The sequence below is a fragment of the Hypanus sabinus genome, chromosome 12 (assembly GCF_030144855.1).
Source record: "Hypanus sabinus isolate sHypSab1 chromosome 12, sHypSab1.hap1, whole genome shotgun sequence".
Lineage (NCBI taxonomy): Eukaryota > Metazoa > Chordata > Chondrichthyes > Myliobatiformes > Dasyatidae > Hypanus > Hypanus sabinus.
The window spans coordinates 86,200,272-86,224,999 of NC_082717.1; the positions used below are offsets into that span (position 1 = coordinate 86,200,272).

At 37.7% G+C, this 24,728-nt stretch overlaps 1 protein-coding gene across 2 annotated transcripts in view; it reads right to left on the reverse strand.

Annotated features, from left to right (window-relative positions):
* adgb (androglobin) overlaps positions 1 to 24,728 on the reverse strand; it is a 226,354-nt gene that overhangs the window by 21,115 nt on the left and 180,511 nt on the right. For both annotated transcript variants that reach the window (XM_059986363.1, XM_059986362.1), the window contains exons 31-32: positions 14,074 to 14,222; positions 7,685 to 7,846 (exon numbers count right to left, since the gene is read on the reverse strand). In XM_059986363.1, coding sequence (XP_059842346.1) covers positions 7,685 to 7,846; positions 14,074 to 14,222 — 311 coding nt within the window. The remainder of the gene's footprint in view (positions 1 to 7,684; positions 7,847 to 14,073; positions 14,223 to 24,728) is intronic.

The window sequence follows — 24,728 nt, forward strand, 5'->3', positions numbered from 1 at the left end:
GCTCGCGCCGGCAGAAAGGCCGGCCCCAAAAAGGGCGCCAGGCCTTCTTCACCAGCAACGGGAAAAGCCCACGTGCAGGAAAGGACTGTGAATATGCAACCCCTACAGCATTCCCGCCTGGGGAGGGTGGAAACGGGAGGGCTTAAAAGCGAGCCCACGAAGTTTGTTTAAATCTTTTACGCAACTGCAACTCACCGTCTGTGTGTCGTTATTCCAGCGCTATGTGTAGCACAACTGCTACAGTGTATCCATTTGGGTTACCCAGAGAAATTGGCAGTAGCAGAATATTGCATTCGCAATGGCCATAGGACTGACTTCGTGTTGTGCCAGTGGTTTTTGAGACTGCCCAATGAAGGAAGCCATTGAAATAAAACTAGTGAAAAAGAATTTTAACAAAGACAAAGGTCTTGCTCTAAGTAAGAATTGGAATTCGATTGTAAGCAAGGTGTGGCAGCAGAAACCTGATTGGTTGAGGGCTAACCAATCAGGAGGGATGGATAACAGGGTATATATACCACCGGACTAGACATGCCGAGGCATCATCCCTGATGAAGGTGGTAGAGCTTGTCATTGAAACGTTGGCTAAACTTGATATATGTACCCAGCTGGAAGCCTGAGAAGAGTTTATTCATCATGAACAGCTATTTTTTAGACTGCCTCAGTAGCAGAATTTTAAGATTAACCCCAGGAGCATGTTTGGATGGAGGCCATAAGGGTGTTTTCTGTCAGGTTCTCTCTACACAGCTGCTATCTGTGCCCTCAATGTGGTTGTGATGGAGATGAGACCATCATCCACCTCCTTCTGGATTGTGCATTTGCCCGCAAGGCAACTTCTGTTGAGCTTCATCTTAAATGATACTTAAAATTTATTGTCAGTATAGAGTCAGCTGCAAATTGTTGAGCAATGAGCTCAAATGATTTCTCTGTTCTATGATTTCTAATCTATTACAGCATTCTCTCAGTCATGTTCACTATTTCTCACTTGTTTCCTACATTTATGCCAGACATTTGGTTAGCTTAAGTAAATGCATTAGTTCTGTCATTTGTTGAAGTATACTGATCTGCAAAGCAATCTGAAAGCATTATTTATCGCATGCCGTGCTGTGATCCAAACCTATTATATGCAAAATCACCCAGTATTACAGATGTGTTCTCACTTGTGCCTCTGAGTTTAGAATTCTCACTTTGACTCATTTTCACAGTTCTATGGCCTTTAAGGAAGCCCCAGAAGGTGGGCACTTTTCTTCTAAATCTCTCCTTACTTAGAGATGGAATGTGTGAGTGTTTACTGCAGCAGCAATCTGCTAGAGGAACTCAGCGGGTTGAGTAGAATCTGTGGGAGGAAAGGAATTGTGGACATTTCAGGTCAAAATGCTGCCTATTGCGTCTCCTATGTTATATTTAATATCAGGTTTCAGTGTTTTGAATCTCATGTTTTGCACTGGAAAAACATAATGAACAATAATTATAACATCTCAGTCCCAAACACCACATATCTCTGCTGCCCAAATCAGAACATCAAATCTCTTGATACATAGCCAGAACTGCTGGGAACTGGATTTGCCAAAAAAAAAAAATGGCTCAGTGGCAGTAAACTCATCTTAGTGGCAAGTTTGGGAGTTCAAGCCCCATTTTAAAGGTTTGACACTCAAATATTTTTGCAGGAGTACCAAGGGACTACTTATATCTACGTCTGCCTTCCAGAGAGAGGCAAAAGGTCCCCGGTTACAATTTGAAAATGAATGGGGAAGTTAATGGTAGTTCTCTACCCAATATTTATCCCTGAACCAAAATCACTAACAAAATCTTAGACCAGTACTGCTTGTGGGACCTTGCTGTAAATGAATTGGTACTGCCTCTGTCTAAAATATAATACAGTGGAGTCTTAAAATTGAGATTCATCGAGACCAGTACATTTTGGCTCAGTTAAGTGGCTGCTCCAATTTGTCAAAGTTTAATGGAAATAGTTAAAAGGTATAAAAAGACAAACTGAGAAACAAATTTAAATTTGTATTTAAATGAAATACAGAAACAAATTAGAATTCTATCAATAGTAGTACAGAACTATAAAACTGTGTATTAGTTCCTAATAGTTATCAACTAAGGAATTCATCCAGTGTATGTAATGAACAAAATCAGTGCAGACTGCTAGTACAGCTAATGAACTGCCTTTATACAATGTTTTGATGATTGCGTCCTCCAAATCTCCATTTGTATTGTAACTTTTAAGATGATTGTTGATACGTTCAAATTCTTTGTAATTCCTAATGCGTTGCATTAATGAAATCTTTTCAGTTTCACCCCCAGCCGTTTCTGACATCTCCAAGCCTGAATTCTTGTACTGTCTTACTGCTTATTTCTCGCCAACTCTCAGTGACAAAAATCATTGCTTTTGAACACAAAAACACACAACTGATGCTATTTAAAAACTTTGCTCTAAGCATGGTGCAGCATCTAATGGCCACAACACGTGCATGTGAAAGTTGTGTTCCAATAATTTGTTCCAATAAAATTCTTAAATTTGTCCAAAAAGGTTGAATCTTAAAACAAGACCAAGTAGAGTGTAAAAAAGTACCAATTTCTTGATTACATCGGAAACATTGATCAGATAAATTTGGGTTTAATTTATTTATTTTTTGTGGTGTAATTTATAATTGATGTAAAAAATTATATTGCACTAATCTTAACTGGACATTTGTTGTATTTGTCATACTGTTAAGACATAGTCTTGACCAACTTGTTTCTTAAATTTTAATATTCAAGTCAGTTTCCCATTTTTGTCTTGACTTATGAATTCCTTGTTTAATTGCCTGTTTTTGAATCAAACTATACATACAAGAAATAATTTTAAAAATTTTTCCTTTTTGAATTAAAGTTTCTATTTCATTAGGTTTCGGCAATAACATTGTTTGACCCAATTTATCTCTTAAATAAGCCCTTAATTAGAAATAACAAAAAAGTGTTGTTTGATATTTTGTATTTATTCTTTAATTGATCACATGACATTAATATGCCTCCTTCAAAACAATCTCCTATATAACTAATCCCTTTTTGAAACCAATTGTATAAAAGTTGGTTATCCATTGTAAAAGGAGTAAGTTTATTTTGAATTAAAGGTCTCTTTGCTAATAAAGATTTCTTCATCCCATCATCAACATTTATCTTATCCCATAAATCAATCAAATATTTTAATATAGGAGATTCTTTCTTTTCCCGTATCCATTTAGATTCCCACTTATATATAAAATCTTCTGGTATATTTTCTCCTATTTTATCTAATTCTATTCTAATCCATGCCGGTTTATCTTCATCAAAAAAAGATGCAATAAATCTAAGTTGATTTGTTTTATAATAATTCTTAAAGTTTGGAAGTTGTAACCCTCCTAGGTCAAATTTCCATGTCAATTTTTCCAACGATATTCTTGACATCTTACCTTTCCAAAGGAACTTCCTCACAAATTTATTTAACTCTTGCAAAAACTTCTGCGGTAATTGTATTGGTAGTGTTTGGAATAAATATTGTAACCTAGGGAATATATTCATTTTACAGCATTTACTCTGCCTGCTAATGTTATTGGTAATGTCATCCATTTATCAAGATCTTCTTGAATTTTTTTCAATAATGGTAAATAATTTAATTTATATAAATTCTTTATATCATTATCAACTCTTATACCTAAATATTTTATTCCATTTATCGGCCATCTAAATTGAGTTATTAGTCGACATTGACTATAATCTCCTTTAGTAAGGGGTAGAATTTCACTTTTATCCCAATTTATTTTGTAGCCTGATATTTTCCCATATTCTTCCAATCTAGAAGATAATTTACGTAGCGAATACAATGGGTTTGTTAAATAAAGCAAAACATTGTCAGCAAATAAATTAATCTTATATTCTTCCTGGTTAACTCTGAAACACATAATATCTGGGTCCGTTCTAATTAATTCAGCTAATGGTTCTATTGCCAACACAAATAAAGCAGGTGATAATGGACAACCTTGTCTAGTTGACCTTGTTAACTGAAATGATATTGAAATTTGAACATTTGTCACTACTTTAGCTTTGGGATTAGTATTTAAGGTTTTAATCCATTTTATAAAAGATACTCCTAATACATATTTTTCCAATACCTTAAATAAAAAATCCCATTCCAATCTATCAAATGCTTTATCTGCATCTAAGGCAACTGCCACACTCATTTCCTCCCTCTTTTGTGCCAAATGAATTATGCTAAGTAACCGAGTTACATTATCTGCCGATTGTCTATTTTTGATAAATCCTGTTTGATCCATATGTATTAATTTTGGTAAGCATTTAGATAATCTATTAGATAAAATTTTTGCTATTATTTTATAGTCAGTATTCAACAAAGAAATAGGTCTATATGATGTTGGTTTTAAAAGGTCTCTATCTTTTTTTGGCAATACTATTAAAATAGCTGTCGAAAAAGACTCTGGAAGTTTATGCGTTCTTTCTGCTTGGTATATTAACTCCATAAAAGGAGGAATTAGTAAATCTTTAAACTTTTTATAAAATTCGGGCAGAGAACCATCTTCTCCTGGGGATTTATTACTTTGAAGTGATCCTATAGCTTCTTCGACCTCTTTTAATGTAAAAGGCATATCTAATCCCTTCTGTTCTTCTGAATTCAATTTTGGAAGAGTTATTTGTGATAAAAACTTTTCTATCTCGACATTATCATTTTGTGATTCTGATTGATACAGTTCAGAATAAAAATTCTTAAAAGTTTCATTAATTTCTAAAGGTTTATAAGTAATTTTATTTACACTTGTTCTAATTGCATTTATCGTTTTGGAAATCTGGTCTGTTTTTAACTGCCAAGCAAGAATCTTGTGTGATCTTTCACCTAGTTCGTAATATCTCTTTTTAGTTCTCATAATTGCTTTTTCTGTTCGATATGTCTGAAGTGTATTATATTGTAACTTCTTGTTAACAAGTTGTCTTCGTTTTTCTTCTGTCATATATCTTTGAGATTCTTTTTCTAATTTTGTAATCTCTTTTTCCAATTGATCTATTTCTACCATATATTCCTTCTTAATTTTAGAAGTATAACTTATTATCTGGCCTATCAAATATGCCTTCATTGCTTCCCATACTATAAGTTTATCATCAACTGAATGTAAATTTGTATCTAAAAAAAACTGAATCTGCTTTTTCATGAAATCACAAAAATCTTGATGTTTTAATAATATTGAATTAAATCTCCATCTGTAAATCGATTCCTCTTTATCCATCATTATCATTGTCATTGTCAAGGGGGAATGATCTGACAATATTCTTGCTTTATATTCCATTTTTTTCACTCTGTCTTGAATATTCGTTGATAATAGGAAAAAATCTATCCTTGAATAAGTTTTATGTCTATTTGAATAAAATGAGTAATCTCTTTCTTTTGGATTAATTCTTCTCCATATACCAATCAAATTTAAATCTTTCATCAATGATAAAGTTAATTTTGCTACTTTTGATTTTGTAACAACCTTTGTTGATCTATCTAAAACTGAGTAGATAAAAATTAAAATCTCCACCTATTAATATTTTGTCATGTGTGTCAGCCAAATTCAAAAAGGCCTCTTGTATAAATTTTACATCATTTTCATTTGGTGGGTGTATAAATATTTAGTCCATAGTCCATAGTTCTGAAAAAAATTGACCATGTATAATTACATATCTCCCTGCAGAATCAATTAATACATTTTGTATTTTAATTGGTAAAGTTTTATTAACCAAAATTGCAACTCCCCTCGCCTTTGAATTAAGTGAAGCTACAATAACATTTCTGACCCAATCTCTCTTTAAGTTCTGCTGTTCTATCTCCATTAAGTGTGTTTCTTGTAAAAAAGGTATATCTATTTTCATTTTCTTAACGTATGTTAAAATTCTTTTTCTTTTCACCGGTCCATTAAGCCCATTAACATTAAAACTTAAAAAATTCACTAAATTAGTCATTATTTTTAACAGGGTTACTCCAATCTATAGTAATACCTAACCTTTCAACTTTCATAGTACCTTGGGAACCTTTTTAAAATTCTCCATGTGTCTCCCCCCTGATTGTCCAGGCAAAGAAAGAAAGATAAAAGAAAAACAGATTATAAAGAAAAAAATAACAAAATACCCCCCTACTAATGTTGTGAATAAAAAAAAACACAACATTACCCCCCTCCATTGTACGGGTCATGGCAATCGCAATCAATCCAAAGTTCCCCCAGCTCCCCCGTAATATAAAAAAGTATATATAAGAAAGGAAAAAGTAATATCACTACTCTCAATTAATATTTCACAAATTTTTACCTTTCTCCCCCTGTATCATATAATCCAACATTATTTTTACTAGGCGATATTGAAGGGATAAAACCCGAAATCCAAACTGAATAAATATCAGAAAGGATTCATAAAAATTGGCAGTAGCCAAAAAGGCTATTGCAGTTACTTGGAAATCGGATTCATACTTAAGTATAGATCGTTGGAAGAATGAAATTTTTAGCTGCATTCCACTTGAAAAAATTAATTATAATTTAAGAGATAAGTATGAAATATTTATGAAAATTTGGTGCCCTTATCTATGAAAGTTAGGATTAAATATATAGGTGCTCTGAAGATAAAATTATTGGTTATCTGGGGAAATAAATAAATATACATATTAAAGCTATTATAAACTCCATGGAGCATGTGGGGCTCTTCCGATATCCAGGCATTCATTCTTTCTTTCTTTTTTCTTCTCTCTTTTTTTTCTCTTTCTATAGGGATATGTTAGGGGGGAGGAGTTGGGGGGGGGAAGGGTTGATAATTTTTTTTCGTAATTTTTTTTCCTTCTGTAATCTATTTGAAAATTCAATAAAAAAATTTTATAAAACAAAATGTGCATGTGACTGACGAGTCTCCTGCCCCAATTAAGTAGTATATGTCCCAAATACATGAAGGAAACCTGGGCAACTTTCTCGATTAGTTTTTGTCCTTAAGAGTTGTCCCAAATAAGTAGCTGCCCTGATTAACTGATGCATCAAGTAACTGGAATCCACTGTACTTTCTAAAAAAATATTGTTTTTGTTGTAAGTTTGGTTGCCTTTGTGGATGACCCTACCAGGAGCTAAGTGCCAGATGGCTAAAGTCATGATCACATTACTTTCAGGATCTCAGGAACTCACAATCCTCTCCACCATGATAATCCTCAGCACTTAGCTTCTGGTAGGGTCACCCACGGCCGTAAAGTCAAGGGGAAGGTTCCAGACAAAAAGCAATCCAACCAAGACCTCAATAGTGGAGCAGGTGGAAGATGTTGACATTTCACAATGACAGCGAAAGTGGAGGAAGACCGCAGCAATGAAGAGTCCTCAGTCACCATGCAAGCCAGGCCACTGGACCTGGACCCTGAACTGATAAGGACTGTGTGGTGGTTACCCATGCTGGCGCATTACGTCCCAGTTATGTGGATTCTGGATCGGCCTCTGCAGCCACCAGAGGACCTGCCAATAGACAACCCCTTTGGAGAACATCGTACTTGATTGCACTACTAATTTTGGATAAGCTATGGTTATAATTGATATATAAGTGCAAGTTTATTCTTTGTATAAAAACTAATATTTTTACAAATTGAATGAGGTGCACACACTACTAACTCCATTACCAAGATAAACACATTACCTTATTGATACTGAATTACCTTGAAAGCTCTTCCGGGTTCTGCAGCCTCCCAGGCCCGTTTCATCGCATGGATTTCATCTTGTCGATTGGTATCTTTCTTGATGTCAACACTGTCACTTTCACCATAGTCAACAATGTAGTGGAATGTGAAATGAGGTTTTGTCAAATTAAGTTGTCGTACCTGAAAAACATAAAAATTAAACAACATATTCTTCTTATTATGTCCCATAGCAAATGAAGGACCTTGTATGACATATGCAACTAACGTAATTTGCCTATTTTCAACATAGGTAGATAGTAGGTGAGAATGATGTGGACAGAGGACAACAACAGGTTGAGCAGCATGGATGAGTCAATATTGGAAATCAGGTGTCAAGATATTTACTAAGTAGGGAGAAGGAATCTTAAGGTGTCATATATCATAATGATGGTATGAAGTTACACTTACACTGGGGAGTGAGTACTGAGCCCTGTGGGAACCTTACTGGTAACACCCTACCAGTTCCAAGGCCATTCTCAACCAGCCTTCTTTGTCTCATCAAAGACCTTGCTACATTTGCAAAAGTTAATCCATGTTAATCAGAAATCAGCTTTTCTTAACAAATCGGGGTGACTAGCCTAAGTAAGCTGCATTTTTCTGTCTCTTAAAATAGATTCCAATAATCTGGCCACCACTGAAGTTACACTAAATTGCCTACCTGTTATTATCTATATTTTTCCTTTCTCCCCGTTCAAACAGTGGTATATCATGAGCAGTTCTTTAAACCTTGGTCAGTATTCACTGTAACCAGGGAGACTGAAAAATTGTAACTAGACTCCATAATTTCTTCCTTTGTTTCTTTTAACAGCATGATATATATTTCATCTGGACCTGGAGATTTTTTCTATTTTTTTCAACAATATGCCTCTTATCCTTCCACTTTCACTGTATTTATGTCATGTAATATCTCACACATTAAAAACATCAGCATAACCTCCCTCTTTCATTAACATGCTGTAGTAACAAAATATTCACATGAACCTACCAGATCTACAGCCTCCACACTCTTGACTTTTTTGACACCTACTAGAATCTATTCTTTCCTAAAGTACTGTATACACTTGCTCTTCATGTTCTATAAAGCAGCTTTAGATTTTCTTTGATCTCACTTGCAATACTTTTTCTATACCCGCTTTACATTTTCCTCATTTATTTTCACTTTTACTCCCATACCTTCCATATTCTTCTAGAATTCATTATGCTTTCAGTGTCTGACTACCTCTGTGTTTTTCTTTATCCTACTCTCTAAACACTTTGCCATTGGGCACATCTAAATTTAGCATGTCCCACACTTTTATTTGTGAGAACATATTTTACCTGATCCCTTGAATTTACTAAAATGTCCCTTAGCCTTGATATTGAATTACCTTCAATAGGTTCTTCCTAGTCCACTTTAGCCAAATCACTTCTCAGTGTAGCAAATTTGGCCTTATCCAAATTTAGAACCTTAACCTCTTTTCCTTTTTGCTTAACAATATTCAAACTGACTTAAAAGATTACTTCCACAATAATGATCATAGCTTGCCGACCTTCATTTCTTATAAATACAAATAGAGAGTTATTAACTCTATACTTGATACCTCCTCCAATTCATGTTGGATTTGCTGTAAACTGGCTAAACCTTCTTCTGTCTCCAAGTTGGAAATTCTGTGCTCTCTATATATTAACACTGACTATTTCCTGGTTAATATGGGAACTGAACACCTCTTTTCCCAATCAGTTCTACTGTTCAAGTGACTGTGCATAGATTTGAAATTTGCAATCAATGGTGCTCTGTAATCTCTCTAACACTCTGTCCACACCCAACAGTGTAGCCTTCCCTTTATGTTCCTTAAGGTGATCCATTTTGCCTTTTTTAATAATCTTTCTATTATATCACTGTGGGACAAAGAAATGGCAGACAAATTTAAATGTATTGTGTCAATTTTCACTGTGGAAGACACCAGCAATATGTCAGAAATTCCAAGAGTCTCAAGGCAGAAGTGATTGTTGTTGCTATTTCGAAGATCTGAAGGAAGGTGATCACCTAGACCAGGTGCACTTACACCCTAGGGCTCTGAAAGAGGTAGCTGAGAGATCGTGGAGGTATTAATAGTAATCTTTTAAGAATCACTAGATTCTTGAATGGTTCTGGAGGAATGGTAAATCAGAAATGTTACTCCACTCTTTAAGAAGGGAGGGAGGCAAAAGACAATAAATTATAGGCTGGACTTCAGTGATGTTGGAATAAGATGTTGGAGTCTATTATTAAGGATGTTTCAAATAGGCTAGAATCAACATGGTTTCCTTAAGGGGAAATCTTATCTGAGAAATCTATTGAAATTTGAGGAAATAACAGGCAGGATAGACAAAAGAGAGAGTGGATGTTATTTACTTGGATTTTCAGAAGGCCTTTGACAAGGTGCTACACATGAGGCTGTGAAACAAGGGCCCAAGGTACTACAAGAAAGATACTAGCATAGGTAGAAAATTAGCTGACTGGCAGGAGGCAAAGAGTGGGAAAAAAGGGGGCCTTTTCTGGTTGGCTGCTAGTGATTAGTGGTGTTCTGCAGGGGTCATTGTTGGGACTGCTTCTTTTCATGTTACAAGTCAATGATTTGGGTGACAGAATTTGTGACGAAGTTCGTGGATGATACAGAGGTAGGTGGTAGGGCAGGTAGTGTTGAGGAAGCAGGGAATCTGTAGAAAGACTTAGATAGATTAGGAGAATGGGCAAATAAATGGCAGATGGAATCTAGTCTAGGGAACTGTGTGGTAATGCACTTTGGTAGAAGGAATAAAGGGATAGACTATTTCTATGCAGGGAGAAAATTCAGGAATCAGAGGTGCAAAGTGTCTTGAGAGTCCTTGTGTAGGATTTCATGAAGATTAATTTTCAGGTTGAGTTGATGGTAAGGAAGACAAATACAATACTAGCATTTAGTTCGAGAGGTCTGGAATATGATGTGATGCTGAAGCTTTATAAGTCATTGGTCTGACTGCACTTGGAGCATTGTGAGCAGTTTTGGACCCCTTATCTAAGAAAAGATGTGCTTGCTTTGGAGAGAGTTTATAGGGGGGTTCATAAGAATGAAAGGGCTAATATATGAGGATTGTTTGATGACTATGGGCCCATAATTGCTGGAGTTGAGAAGAATGAGGGGGTGGAGCTCATTGATATTGAAAGTGGATGTAGAGAGGATGTCCTGTAGTGGGGGAGTGTGAGACCAAAGGGCACAGCCTCAGAATAAAATGATGTTCCCTCAGAATAGAGGTGAGGAGGAATTTCTTTCGCCAGAGGGTGGTGAATCTGCGAAATTCATTACCACAGATTGCTGTGGAGGCCAAGTCATTGTGTATATTTAGAGTTTGATAGGTTCTTGATTGGTAAAGTGTAACAGGGATGGTGGCCAGGCTAGGCTCGATCTAGGGTTGTTATGTTGAACTTCCATCTCTTCACCAGTGGACTGCTAGGAAAGGCTTAGACCAGCTGAACCCAAGTGCAGAGAAGACCAGAATCTTTATTTGTGGTTTGGTTTGCAGAGAACATAGGCTAGGACTTGAGAATCACTACACACAGGGAAGGTAAACTCAGGATTGAAAACATGAAGGCAAAGTGAGTTAGCATCTCTTGGAGAACATCACTCGGCATACCAGGAAAGAATTCGGGAGAGGCAGAAAGAAGTTTGCGAGAGGTGGGTGGGCAGGTGTCCTGGTAGCAAGAAGATCATACATGGAGTCCACCAGTAGTCCTGTCAATTTGTGGGTTGTGGAGTTCCTGAGGGCACCAGAAACTCAGGAGAATGAATAAGGTGAAACTGGATAGTGTTGGTATGCTGTTCAATATGTAAACAGATGGAAGCAATGAAGTGGCTGATCCTCTCTGGGCCCAGAGGTGTTCTGTCCAGAGCCATGGTCATAACTGGTTGGTCAAGATGGACCAGGGGAACTCGGAGATGTCTTGCTAACTCGAGGTCCACAAAATTGCCTGCTGTGCCAGAATCTACAAAGGTTCTGAGGGCATGTTATTGTTTGCCCTAAGAGATGGAGGCAGACAGCATGACCCCAGATGTAGTAGACCTGGGAAGAATAGTGGAAGCTGTCACAGACCACCCTTCCTTGGACGGGTCTGAACATTTTGCCAACAACTCAGGACAGGCAGAATGGAAATGGCCCGGCTCATCACAGTAGAGACAGCACTTTTCCTTCATTGTCCAGTCCTGCTCAGCTGGAGGAAGTTGTGTTCTGTCAAGTTGTGTCGACTGCTCTGGAGGAAGTTGAGGGGAGCTGGGGGCAAGCATAACTGCAGTGAGGATGATGAGGCAAAGGGGCACTGAGACTGGCAGCCCTAGCGGACTCACTGTGGTGTTCTTTTCTTTCCTAGAGACAATTGACAGCTCGAATGGAGGTATTGACAACATTCTCGAGATCTTCCACGGGGTCTGTGGCTGCCAATGCATCTTTAATTTCATCTGATAGCCCACTGAGGAACATGGCCATTAGGTTTTCAGTGATCCAACTACACTCTACTACCAAGGTGCAGAACTCTATTGTATATTCAGCCATGGTATGGGTACCCTGACAAAGTTGGAGGAGTTGGTTTGCTACCTTTTGTACACTGACTGGGTAGTTAAACACCCTTTTCATCTCCCTGGCAAAGAAGCATATGTCTGCACTACTTGGTGAATTCTTCTCTCAGAGTGCTGTCACCCAGACAAGAGCTTTGCCAGAGAGGAGAGAGATGAGATGATATATGTCACTTTGTGGTGGTCAGAGAGGCATTTGTTGAGTTGCAGCTCAAAAGCCAGAGAACACTGAGGAAGAAACCCTCTGCATGTCCCTACATTGCCATCAAATTGCTTGGGTGCTGGCAGATTTGGAGACTTGGAAGCTGGAAAGACAGCAGGGATTTGCTGGCTCATCCTGCTGATCTCAGTGAGCCTCTGGAGGGCAGTCAGGATCTGCCGAAGCACACACTCATGTCCACTCACTGTGACCTCCTGGCTGGCCAGTACTGATTGGAGATGCTCATACTTCATTGGCTCCATGCTAGGGCTCAGTCTTGCTGTAAAAGCAGAGGTACCAGGCTGGGTTTGATTCTTCAACCACTGAATTACCAGGAGAGGTTTAGACCACGTGTATCCAAGTGAAGATGAGACCAGATACAAAGATGGAGTTGAACAAAGAATCTTTACTACAGTATTGGTTTGTGGAGAACTCAGGCTCACTACACACAGGGTAGGTAAACTTAGGACTGAGCAAAGACAAATGATACAGACAGAACATAATCAGAGCAACAAAACAATGCACCTATGCACTGATAAATAAGACAAAGGTGAAAACAATCATCAATCAATCAGGGGAGGAGCGCCAGAGACTTGAAGGTTCCGGCAACCCTGTATTCCGGCAACCCTGTAACCCTACTATTCATGATAGTAAGGGCGACAAGGTTTATGAGGAGAAGGTTGGAGAATGGGGTTGAGAGGAATAATAAATTAGTCAAGGTTGAATGGTGCAGCAGACTCGATGGGCCAAAAAGACTCGTTCTGCTCATGTCTTATTATCTTATAATTGATCATGTTCACCCCTTTGATTATTTCTTAGACCATCTTCTCTTTTGTATCTTCCTCTTTAGCTCATCTGAAGCTTTCAGTTCTCTGTGAGTCCAGCTCCATGTCATCTTGCAATTGCTTCTCTGCATTAGGGTTTTGCAGGGTCACATTATTCCCCATGCAGTGTTTCCAAGAGCTTATTGCAGGGGAGCTTGGATGTGTTGATTGCTGGTGGCATTTGTTGCTGAGCACCCTGGAATAACTAAGTTTTATTATTGCAGTGCAGGCCTGATAGGCCAGTAGGTATATAAAGTACCCAACTAAATCCTGCCTCTCCCTGCATTATATGTAAACCTCCCAACAACCAAAACAATCCTGAACAAACCCTCAACCCTCTGATCCATGTGCTCCTGCCCCTTTGATTGCATCATTTGCTCTCTAAAATCCTTTAATGCCTGTGCCAGTGAAGTTCAAATCCCTCCCCACTTCCTCACCTAAATACACCAGTATTAGCTTTATCCCTTGCTGGCCTCTTCAACCAAACCACACAAATGGTGGTCAAGTCTTGATCCTTTCCTTGACCCCTTCCTGAAATACCCTCATGAGAATTCCAGAGGGCAAGGATCTCTGATTGACCAAAGCCTCACAAAAGAGCAGATGACACCTTCTGGAATGTGAAAACATGCACCCGTTAGTTTATTATGAACTAGAATTACCAGATATTTTTACTTGTACTTTTTCACAAATCTTTTGCTATCTAACATTGCTGAGAGGCAATGATTCCTTAGTGCCCTTTCCAAAAGACAACAAGATGAAAAATAGAGAAAACTAAAATACCGGAATATCTGTTTTGAGCGGCGTGCCTTTATCTTTTCCTTTGTCTTTGTCACTCTTATCACCCTTTTCTTTTCCTTTCTTGGTATGTCTCGATGTTGGTGTGTGTTTCGGCTCATCAGTCTCAGAAGAACCAGGGCTAATATTCTTCTCTGGGAATTCAAAGCATTTTATAACAGCAAGAACAAAATGGTACTATCAAAGGTTTATACTGTATTATCACCTTAATTACAAGAACATTTTCTTTGTGTCTACTATTTTTGACCCATGAAATTATGGGGTTGCAGAGAGAGTGCATCTTAGGTATGATCTTAGTGAAGCAGCACTGTGTCACTGTGCAATGAAATTTTTTTACATCTTATTGTTGAACTGTAATGCCATCTAGTGTACAAATCTTGTATTTATGCCAGCCCTTTCTCAGAGTTCAAATTAATTATTTTTATATTAGATTTTACAGGAATTATTAAACATATTGAGACAATATACCGTAGTAATTCCTAACCACGAGCAAACACTTTCCAAGTAAATCAATAGGGATTCAGATTTGTCAGGTAAGCTGGATTGTATTTTTAGCCAAATTTCCTTACATATCCAGACGAAGTTCATGGATTCAATGCAGTAAGGCATCTGTTGATGGGAGTACCTTGGGTGCAATTAATTGGAATAGGGGTAGAAAGGGCAAAGAGGGTAAATGTGACCTTCCGTATGATGAATAATCTGCCCCTAAGAAAATAAGTTAACTCTAAAATAAAATGAGTTATCAACTTCACCTTCAAGAATCCAAACCCTGAACGTTCTCTATATTGTACATTTTCAGCGTGAACTACCTCAGACTGCAGCAGAATCTAATTTAAGTGTGCAAAAGTGTTAGAAATCACAGTAGATGGTGCATACATGTTTAAGATATGAAACCCATTGTGCCTCTGCCAGCAGCCATGGTTATCATTACCAATAACTGCCATGGAGATCTTTATTCCAGAATCCCAAGCCTTGATTCACTTCAGTGCATCACTAAGACAGATATCATAGATGACAGTTATCGAATGCAATGTTAAAACAAAGCCCCGTCTGTCCTCTTAGTTGGAGAGAAAATCCTCTCTAATATTGTCAACAGCTTGCTTGTGCAGGTAAACAAGTTATTCCATGATAACCTCAGAAATCTGAAATCCTGGCAAAATATTTAACAGTCCAATATAAAAATTCTTAATTCAAACTTTGAGCTAGGGCTGGATTAATTACTTGACATACATTCAGTGGCCATTTTATTAGGTACACCCATACACTTGCTTGTTAATCCAAATATCTAATCAGCCAGTCACCTGGTAGCAACTCAATGCAAAAAAAAAAACCAGACAGACATGGTCAAGAGGTTCAGTTGTTGTTCAGACCAAACATCAGAATAGGGAAGAAATGTGATCTGAGTGACTTTGATTGTGGAATGATTGTTAGTACCAGATGGGGTGGTTTGAGTATCCCAGAAACTGCTGATCTCCTGGGAATTTTACACACAACAGTCTCTAGAGTTTACAGAGAACAGTGTGAAAAAATACATCCAGTGAGTGGTAGTTCTGTGGCTGAAAACTCCTTGTTAATGAGAGAGGTCAGAGGAGAATGGCCGGACTGGTTCAAGCTGACGGGAAGGCACCAGAAACTCAAATAACTACGCATTATAACATTGGTGTGCAGAAAAATATCTCTAATGCACAACACATCGAACCTTTAAGTGGATTAATAAAGTGGTCGCTGAGGGTTAATGCAAAATGTAGACATTAGATAGGATTGCAGTTTAACAATAAGGCATAAAGATTGACTTCATTGTACAGGGGACACCTGGAACCTCTTCAATGAAACTACACTCTCTTTCTGTAATCTCATAATCTCATGGTTCAAAAAGAGTTGACTCAAAGAAAATTTACAACAAAGAAGGAAGCCATTCAGCAAGTATGAATGACAACTGAGGAAGATCTACCCCATCTAGCCCGACCCTTTAGCACTAGGTTCATGATCCTACAAGTCACAATTCTTGATGTATACATCCAAGGAATAATTAAATGTGATGTGAGTTTCAAGGAGTGAGATGTAGATATCAGCCATCTTCAGAGAAAACCAAATTTACCCATCTCCCCTCTAAAATGTTGAAGGTGAATATACCATTTCTCTTCTTAAAGCTTTTTCAATTATTTTGGTTACAATTCTTAATTTCGCACTTTCTAATTTATATGCTGTCGGCCACCTTCTCACCTGGTCACATTTCCGTATCTTTCTACAGTCTCCTGATCCTGCTGACAGTTTACTTTCCCACCTAGCCAATTTGGAAATATTTATCTTAATCCCTTCACTTAGAAAGGCACACATATTAATTCTTGTAGGACTTCATCAGTTAAACTCGTCATCCTGAAAATAATCTGCTTGTTTCCAAATTTAAAACGATGTTACAAGATTAATTCCACTCTGACAAGTACTACTTTTGTGCAACAATTTCACGTTGCTTCATATCTAAATATCTCCATACACCAATCTCCTTACCCTAACTCAAAAATCTCTGTTTGTTACAATGATTAATTTATCAAGACTCCTTGTTGACACTGCCTAACTCAGTAGTTCTCAAAGTGCTCTGTTATCATGTTCTACCATGCACTACCATTTTCTTTCAAAACTTCCAATGTGCTGTGACTGTTTTAGAATATGAGTAATTTTAGAAAAGCAAATCATCTGCATTGTTCATGGTATATTGAGTTCATTATTTAAATAGTTATGGTACTTTTTCCTTTAATACTATTAATTGCTTCATTTCCAACTTTCATTAGTTCTTTGATTCCCGGCTATATGCCCTTTGTATTCTCCACATTGAGCACTGATTCAAAATGTCTGTTTAATTTATCTTCAAAGTCCTTATTCTTCAATGAATCCATATTTATTTTCACGAATCACTCTTTTATGAACTTGTGAAAATGTTTAATTCTGTATTTTGCATATTTCCAGTTATTTTATTCTATTTCATTCTAAGTTTCAATTTCTTGGTCATTCTTTCTTGATTTCTTAAAATGTTAGGAGCTTTACTCAGCTTTACCTCTCAATTGGCACCATTATAAGCTGCTCCCTTTAACCTGATAATACTGACCTCTGTCTTTAGCTTATGCCCAGATCCCAAATACTAAACAAACACATTTTAAATTCTATATATGTTCTTTGTTTCCAAGAGGATAATTTGAAATTACTAACTAACCCTGGTCTATTACGCAAAATAGGAAATAAGATTTCTCCATTATTGGTTCCACAATATACAGTACTGGAGCACCATCTCAAATGTACTTGAGACAAATGCATTTCTACGTCATACTTTCAGGTTTCTGTTTAAGCATCTAAAATGTATTAACCCCTTAAATCAGGAGATCTGAAACTTTTTGTATGCCATGGACCAATACCATTAAGCAAGGGGGTCTGTGGACCCCAGGTTGGAGACCCATGCCTTAAATGTGAAAAAACCCCAAAATAAGTTTAGTTGGAAAAAATAACATCCCTATGTACAGAATTGTTCAGATTAGAAAGAACCAAATCTTTAAACAAAATATTTAGAATCAGAGTTTTTCATTTCATGAAAACAGGCCTTTTGTTCCAACTCATCCATGCTGATCAAGTTGTTTACCTGAGCTAGTACCACTTGCTTACATTTTTCTATACCCTTCACAACCCTTCTTATCTAGAAACTGGTTTAAATGTATTTTAAATATTGCAGTTATACCCTCCTTTACCACTGTCGTTCTTTCCATTTACCACCACCCTCCATGTGAAAATGTTGCCCTTTAGATTCTCTCTAAATCTTTTCGCTCTAACCTTAAACCCATGGCCTTTAGTTTTAGATTTTTCTACTGTGGGAAAAAGATTGTGCAAAATCCACCTTACCTATGCTCATTATGACTTTATATACTTATATTATGTCAACCCTTAGCTTGCAATATTCCAGGGAGAAACACCCCAGCCTAACCAGTCTGTCCTTATAACTCAACTCCTCCAGTACTGCTAATATGCTTGTGAAACTTTCCTACACCTTATTAATGACATCCTTCCTATAGCTGGGTGACCTGAACTGCATACAGTACTTCATGTGTGGTCTTATCAATGTCTTGAACAGTTGTATCATGCTATCCTAACTCTTGCACTTGATGCCCTGACTGATGAAAGCAAGTGTACCAAACCCTGAAATGACGTTCTTGTACCCTTACGTTTCTAATTATAAATTAACTGTGCTACCTTTGAGGATGAAAGTTATGTGTCCATATTACAAGATTTTAATCATAGCCTTGAATCTTTCAAATAGCAATGTAGGAGAATTTCATTAGTTTTGGAAAGGCTGTGACTGATACAGCTCCTTCAGAGCTGTTCCCATGCTATTCTCTATGAGTGAGCTAGGAACTTTTTGGAAGGATTAAAATTTCTGAAAGGAATTTCTGAAATTCTTGAAAAATTTCTGAAGGAAGAAGGAAGGAAGAAGGGGACATAGTGGTGATGGGAAGAGCGGGGAGGGTTGGATTGCTGGGGCAACGGGCAAGTCAAGATCCATGGTATGGAACTTGCAAGGGTTGTGAGCTCTTGAAGAAAAAGGACGATAGCAAAGGTTTTAGATGCAGTACTCGGGGCTGACAAAAATGCCATTAGTGGCTTATGAAAACTCCCCTTGCTCTCTTTTGGCTATGTTAAAATTCTAGTTTATTAAAGAAGACTAGTCAATCGCTTGCTTCCTTCTCCAATGAATTGCTTTAATACTCCAAGGCTTTCCAGTTAAGTTATTGCATTTGAAAATCACTGTATAAAAGAATGAATCACCATATAAATGTTCCAATTACGTTTTTTTAATCACGGTTTGTATATGTAGTCAGCCAGCAGGAATGCAAAGCATGGGTTTTCACACCAAATCTCCCTTAACATCTAAAATAAAAAATCAAGATATTCTGAAAAATTCCTTTGCAAAGGCGGAGAGAGAAGGTGGCCACTTGGGGATTTATAATGAAACTATCAGTTGATAATTTGGCTCAGGTAAATTGGTTAAGAAGAGGATTTTAAGGACCATTTTAAAGGAGGGAAGTAGAGAGATTGAGAAAGAGTTTCCACAGCTTAAGCTGTAGAAGGGTAAATGCACAGCTATCAGTGTTGGGAATGTTGTACAAAAGGTTTCAGTTAGAGGTTTGCGTACACCACGGGGCATTACTGAGCTAGAAAGGGAGGAGACTTGGTGCTTTCAATTCTGATATTTCTTTACAGCATAGGATGAGGTCATTTATCAGCTGTCTCTCTGAGCAATCCCATCAATACCATTTCCTTACTTATTTTTCTGTATCTGATCCTCTCTCAATTCTGCAATAATGCACCAAAACCAAGGCCGATTTGTAGAGGCAAATTAACTGAACTGCTTGAACCTTTTTGAGATGTGGGTGGAAACTGGAGCACTTGGGGGATATTCACCTGTTCAATACAAACAGCACAGAGTTCGGCACTGAACTGGAGTAACTGGAGCTGTGAACCAGTTACACTGCCTGACACATCAATGCAGTGCCCACCTTAGGCACAAGGATGGAAATGTTTAAATTCAGACACTGCTGAACAGAGCAGAGCAAATGCAGACACAAGCAGAGAGTTTTGGATGAACTTATGTTTAGAGAAGGTAGGCTTTGGGAGACAGCTGGAACAGCATACTCTCATTCATAACATATTTTCATTTGCTGTTAAATAATATTTTGTAAGTTGATCTATTGTTATCACATGTACTGAGGTATAGTGAAAAACTGTTCTGCATGCCATCCATGCTTCATATTAGTGCACTGAGGTAGTACAAAGTCAAAAATATATTTATTAACAAATTACATCTATGTAACTGCATACTTAATACCTTGAGATTCATTTCCTTGCAGACGTGCATGGCTAAATAAAGAAATAGAATAGAACTTATGAAAAATTATACATGAACAAAGACTGATAAACAATCAATGTGCAAAAGACAAGTTGTGCAAGTAATAAAAAACAAATAAATAAGGCTGAAAACATGAATTGTAGAGTTCTTGAAAGTGAGTCTATAGTTTGTGGAATCATTTTAGCATTGAGGTGAGTGAAGTTATCTATGCTGCTTCAGGATCCTGATGGCTGGTGGTGTGAGATCTAAGGCTTTTGTACCTCCTGCCAGATATTAATAGGGAGCAGAGAACATAGCCTGAGAGATGGGGGTCCTTGATGATGGATGCTGCTTTCCTGTGAATGTGCTCAGTGACAAGGGAAAACAGTAGCAGGATGCAGAATAAGGTATTACAGTTAAAGAGAAGGTGCAGTGCAGGTAGTAAGATGCAAGACTGCGATGAGGTAGATTGTCAAGACAAGAGTGTATCTTATATTAGTTGATAGAGTATAGCACAGAAACAGTCTCTTCAGGCCATCTAGTCCATGTCGAGCCATTTAAACTGCCTTCTCCCATTGACCTGCACCGTAACCATTGCCCTCCATATCTATGCCATCCATGTACCTATCCAAATCTCTCTTAAATATTGAAATCATGCAAAACTTGCACTGGCAGCTCAATCCATCCTCTCATGATGCTCTGAGTGAGGAAGTTTCTCTTCATTTACCCCGTAAACTTTTCACCTTTCTCCTTTAACCCATGAACTCTAGTTGTTGTCCCACCTAAACTCCATGGAAAAAGCCTGCATTTACACTATCTATACCCCTCATAATTTTGTATACCTCTATCAAATCTCCTCTCAGTCTTCTACATTCCAAGGAATAAAGTCCTAACCTATTCAATCTTTTCACATAACTCAGGTCCTCCAGACCTGGAAACTTACTTGTAAATTTTCTCTTTACCTTCTCAAAAAAAAGATAGTATACTTAATCAACAATTCAAAACAGCTGTAGAAGAACACCTCAACAAAAATGAAGCAACACCTATTTGGGACAGACTTAAATATGTAATAGAATGATCAGCAGAGGAGAAAATCCCAGTACAAGAAATCTAACACAACAAGAAGAGGTGGCTAACCCAAGAAATTCTAGATCTGATGGAACAAAGAAGGTTAGTGAAGAATAGCGGAGTGCAATACAGAGAGCTAGACAGACAGACCAGACAATTGTGCAATATTGCAAAGGAAGAATGGCTGAATCAAAAATGCAATGAAGTAGAAGGCCATATTAACAACAGCAAAGAAATGCACAAAAAAATTAAGGAAATTACTGGAATTAAGAAAACCTCCTCTACAGGATACATAAGATCAGCAGATGGATCCATCCTAACAGATCCAGGTAAAGTATGTGAGAGGTGGGTTCAGTATATGGAGCAGCTTTTTGAAGATAATAGAGGGGAACCCCCAGATATTAAACACCCTAATTCTGGCCCACCTATTACCAAAGAAGAAATAACTACAGCAATGAAAAGCAGGAAACATGGTAAAACCACCGGACCTGTTGAAATTTCAGTGGAAATGATACAAGTCCTAGAAGATCTGGGCATAGGTATTCTTTTTGAACTGTTTAATGGCATATATGAGTCTGGTGTATTGCCTGACGATCTCTTGAAATCAGTGTTTATAACTCTGCCAAAAATTCCTGGAACTATTGACTGTGAAAATTATAGAACAATCAGTCTTATGAGTCACATAATAAAGATTTTGTTGAGAATTGTTCTGAGTCAAATTAAAAACAAATTAAGGCCAGAAACTTCTAGACTGCAATATGGGTTTATTGAGGATAGAGGAACTAGGAATGTAATTTTCATACTAGGAATGCTTTCAGAAAGGGCAATTGATGACTTTTTATGTTTTATTGATTTCACTAAAGCATTTGACAAAGTGCATCGTGAAATATTATTTCAAATTCTCACTAAATTAAACATTGATGGAAGGGACCAACAACTGCTTCAAAATTTATATTGGAATCAAATGGCGGCAGTGAAAATTGACAATAATGTAAGTAGTTGGACTAAAATTCAAAGAGGAGTTAAACAGGGATGCATTGCCTCACCAGAATTATTTAATATCCATAGTGAAATGATTCTCAGAGAAATAGAAGACCTAGATGGGATAAATATTGGATGTGTTAACATCAACAATATAAGATATGCAGATGATACCACCCTAATAGCACGTGCTACAGAAGACCTACAAATCCTCCTAGACAAAGTAGTACAAACAAGTGCAGATTTTGGTCTAACCATCAACTGTAAAAAAAACAAATGTATGGTAATATCAGAACAGCAGGATACTCCCAACTGCCAATTGTACATCAGTAACCAAGAGATTGAACAAAAGACCAGCTTTAATTACCTTGGTAGCTTTATATCACAAGATGATAGAAGTAAAGTAGAAATAAAAAGAAGAATTGCCATTGCCAGAACCAACTTCCAAAAAATGAAACCCACGTTTACCAACAGGCACATTTCTATGACAACAAGGCTTAGGCTACTAAAATGTTACATCTGGTCAATCTTGCTGTATGCTTCTGAAATATGGACTACAACACCAGAACTCCAAAGAAACTTAGAAGCAACAGAAATGTGGTTTCTTAGAAGAATGCTGAAAATATCATATAGAGATAGGGTAACTAATGAGACAATACTCTAACATGCCCATACAAAAAGTCCTTTAATAAGAACACTAAATGAGAGGAAACTTAATTTCCTGGGCCATGTCATCAGAAAGGGAGAAATAGAATGCCTTACATTACAAAGCCGTACGCCTGGGAAGTGCGGAAGAGGAAGGCAAAGAAGAAAATACATGGACGCTGTGAAAGAACTAACAAATCTAAATGTGTGAGATACCACTGATGCTGAGAGGGATCATTTGATGTGGAGAGCCATGATCGCCCAAGCGTGTAACGTGCAAGGCACATGGAGAAAAAGACTCTTTCAACCTTATTTACAGCATTCCTGGTGACCAAAACCACATAGAATACTTCAAGTTAGGCTTCACCAATGTGCTATACAACTTCAAAATAACATCCCATCTCCTGTACTCATTACATTGATTTATGAAGGCCAATGTGCCGAAAGCGTTCTTTACAACCCAATCAACTTATGACATCACTTTCAATGAATTATGGACCTGTATTCTCAGATCCTTTAGATCTACCACACTCTTCAGTGCCCTACCATTCACTCTATGACCTACCCTGACTGATCCTACCAAAGTGCAATACCTCACACTTGTCTGCATTAAATTCCATCTGCCATTTCTCAGCCCATATTTCCAGCTGGTCCAGATCCTGCTGCAAACCATGATGGTCTTCCTTGCTGAACACTACATCCCCAATCTTGGTGTCATCAGGAAATTTACTGATCCAGTTAACCACATTATCATCTAGATCATTGATATAGATGATAAACAACTATGGACCCAGCACCGATCCCCATGCACTCTACTAGTCACAGGCCTCCAGTCTGTGAAGCAAGCATCTACTACCACTTCCTGGCTTTCTTTACAAAGCCAATGTCTAATCCAATTTATTACCTCATCTTGAATGCCAAGCTACTGAACCTTTTTGACCAAGGTCCCATGTGGGACCTTGTGAAATGTCTTGCTAACATCCATTAATTTTCCCAGTAACTTCCTCAAAGACTATAAGATTGGTTAGACATGATCTACCATGCACAAAGCCACGCTGACTATTGTTTATCTCTCCATATTATGTGGATAGTCAGGGGCTTTTTCCCAGGGCTGAAATGGCTAGCATGAGAGGGCACAGTTTTAAGTGCTTGGAAGTAGGTACAGAGGGGATATCAGGGGTAAGTTTTTTTTACGCAGAGTGGTGGATGTGTGGAATGAGCTGCCGGCGATGGTGGTGGAGGCAGATATAATAGGGTCTTTTAAGATTCTCCTGGATAGGTATGTGGACCTTAGAAAAATAGATGGCTATGGGTAACCCAAGGTAATCTCTAAGGTAGGGACATGTTCGGCACAGCTTTGTGGGCTGAAGGGCCTTTATTGTGCTGTAGGTTTTCTATGTTTCTATGTCAATCCAGTACTCATATATCTGGTCCCTTAGAATATCTCCCAATAACTCTCCCACTACCGATTCAGGCTCATTGGCCTGTAACTTCCTGGTTTATTTTTAGAGGCTTTCTTAAGCAACAAAACAATACTGGCTATCCTCCAATCTGCCAGCACCTCACCTGTCACTAAGGATGATTTAAATATCTCTGATAGGGTTCTGGCAATTTCTGTACTTGCCTGGTGCAGGGTCCAAGGGTACACCTTGTCAGGCTCTGGGAATTTATCCATCCTAATTTGCCTCAAGACAGCAAACACCCCCTCCTCTATAATCTGCATAGAGTTGAATTTTTTTGCCTTAATACTATAGACTCTGTGTCCATCTCCTGAGTAAACACAGATGCACTGAATGTATTTTAGATCCCCCCATCTCTTTTCCTCCACACATGGATCACCATTCTGATCTTCCAGAGGATCAATTTTATCCCTTGTAATCCTTTTGCTTTTAACAAGTCTGTAGGATTCTCCTTTACCTTGCAAAGGCCTTCTTTTAGGCCTACTGATTATTTTCCTGTGTTCTCTTGTATTTCTTATTCTCCATAAGCACCTCATTTGTTCCTACTTGCCTATACCTGCAATGCAACTCTTTTTTTTCTTAACCAGGCCTGAATATCTCTTGCAAACCAAGGTTCCCTA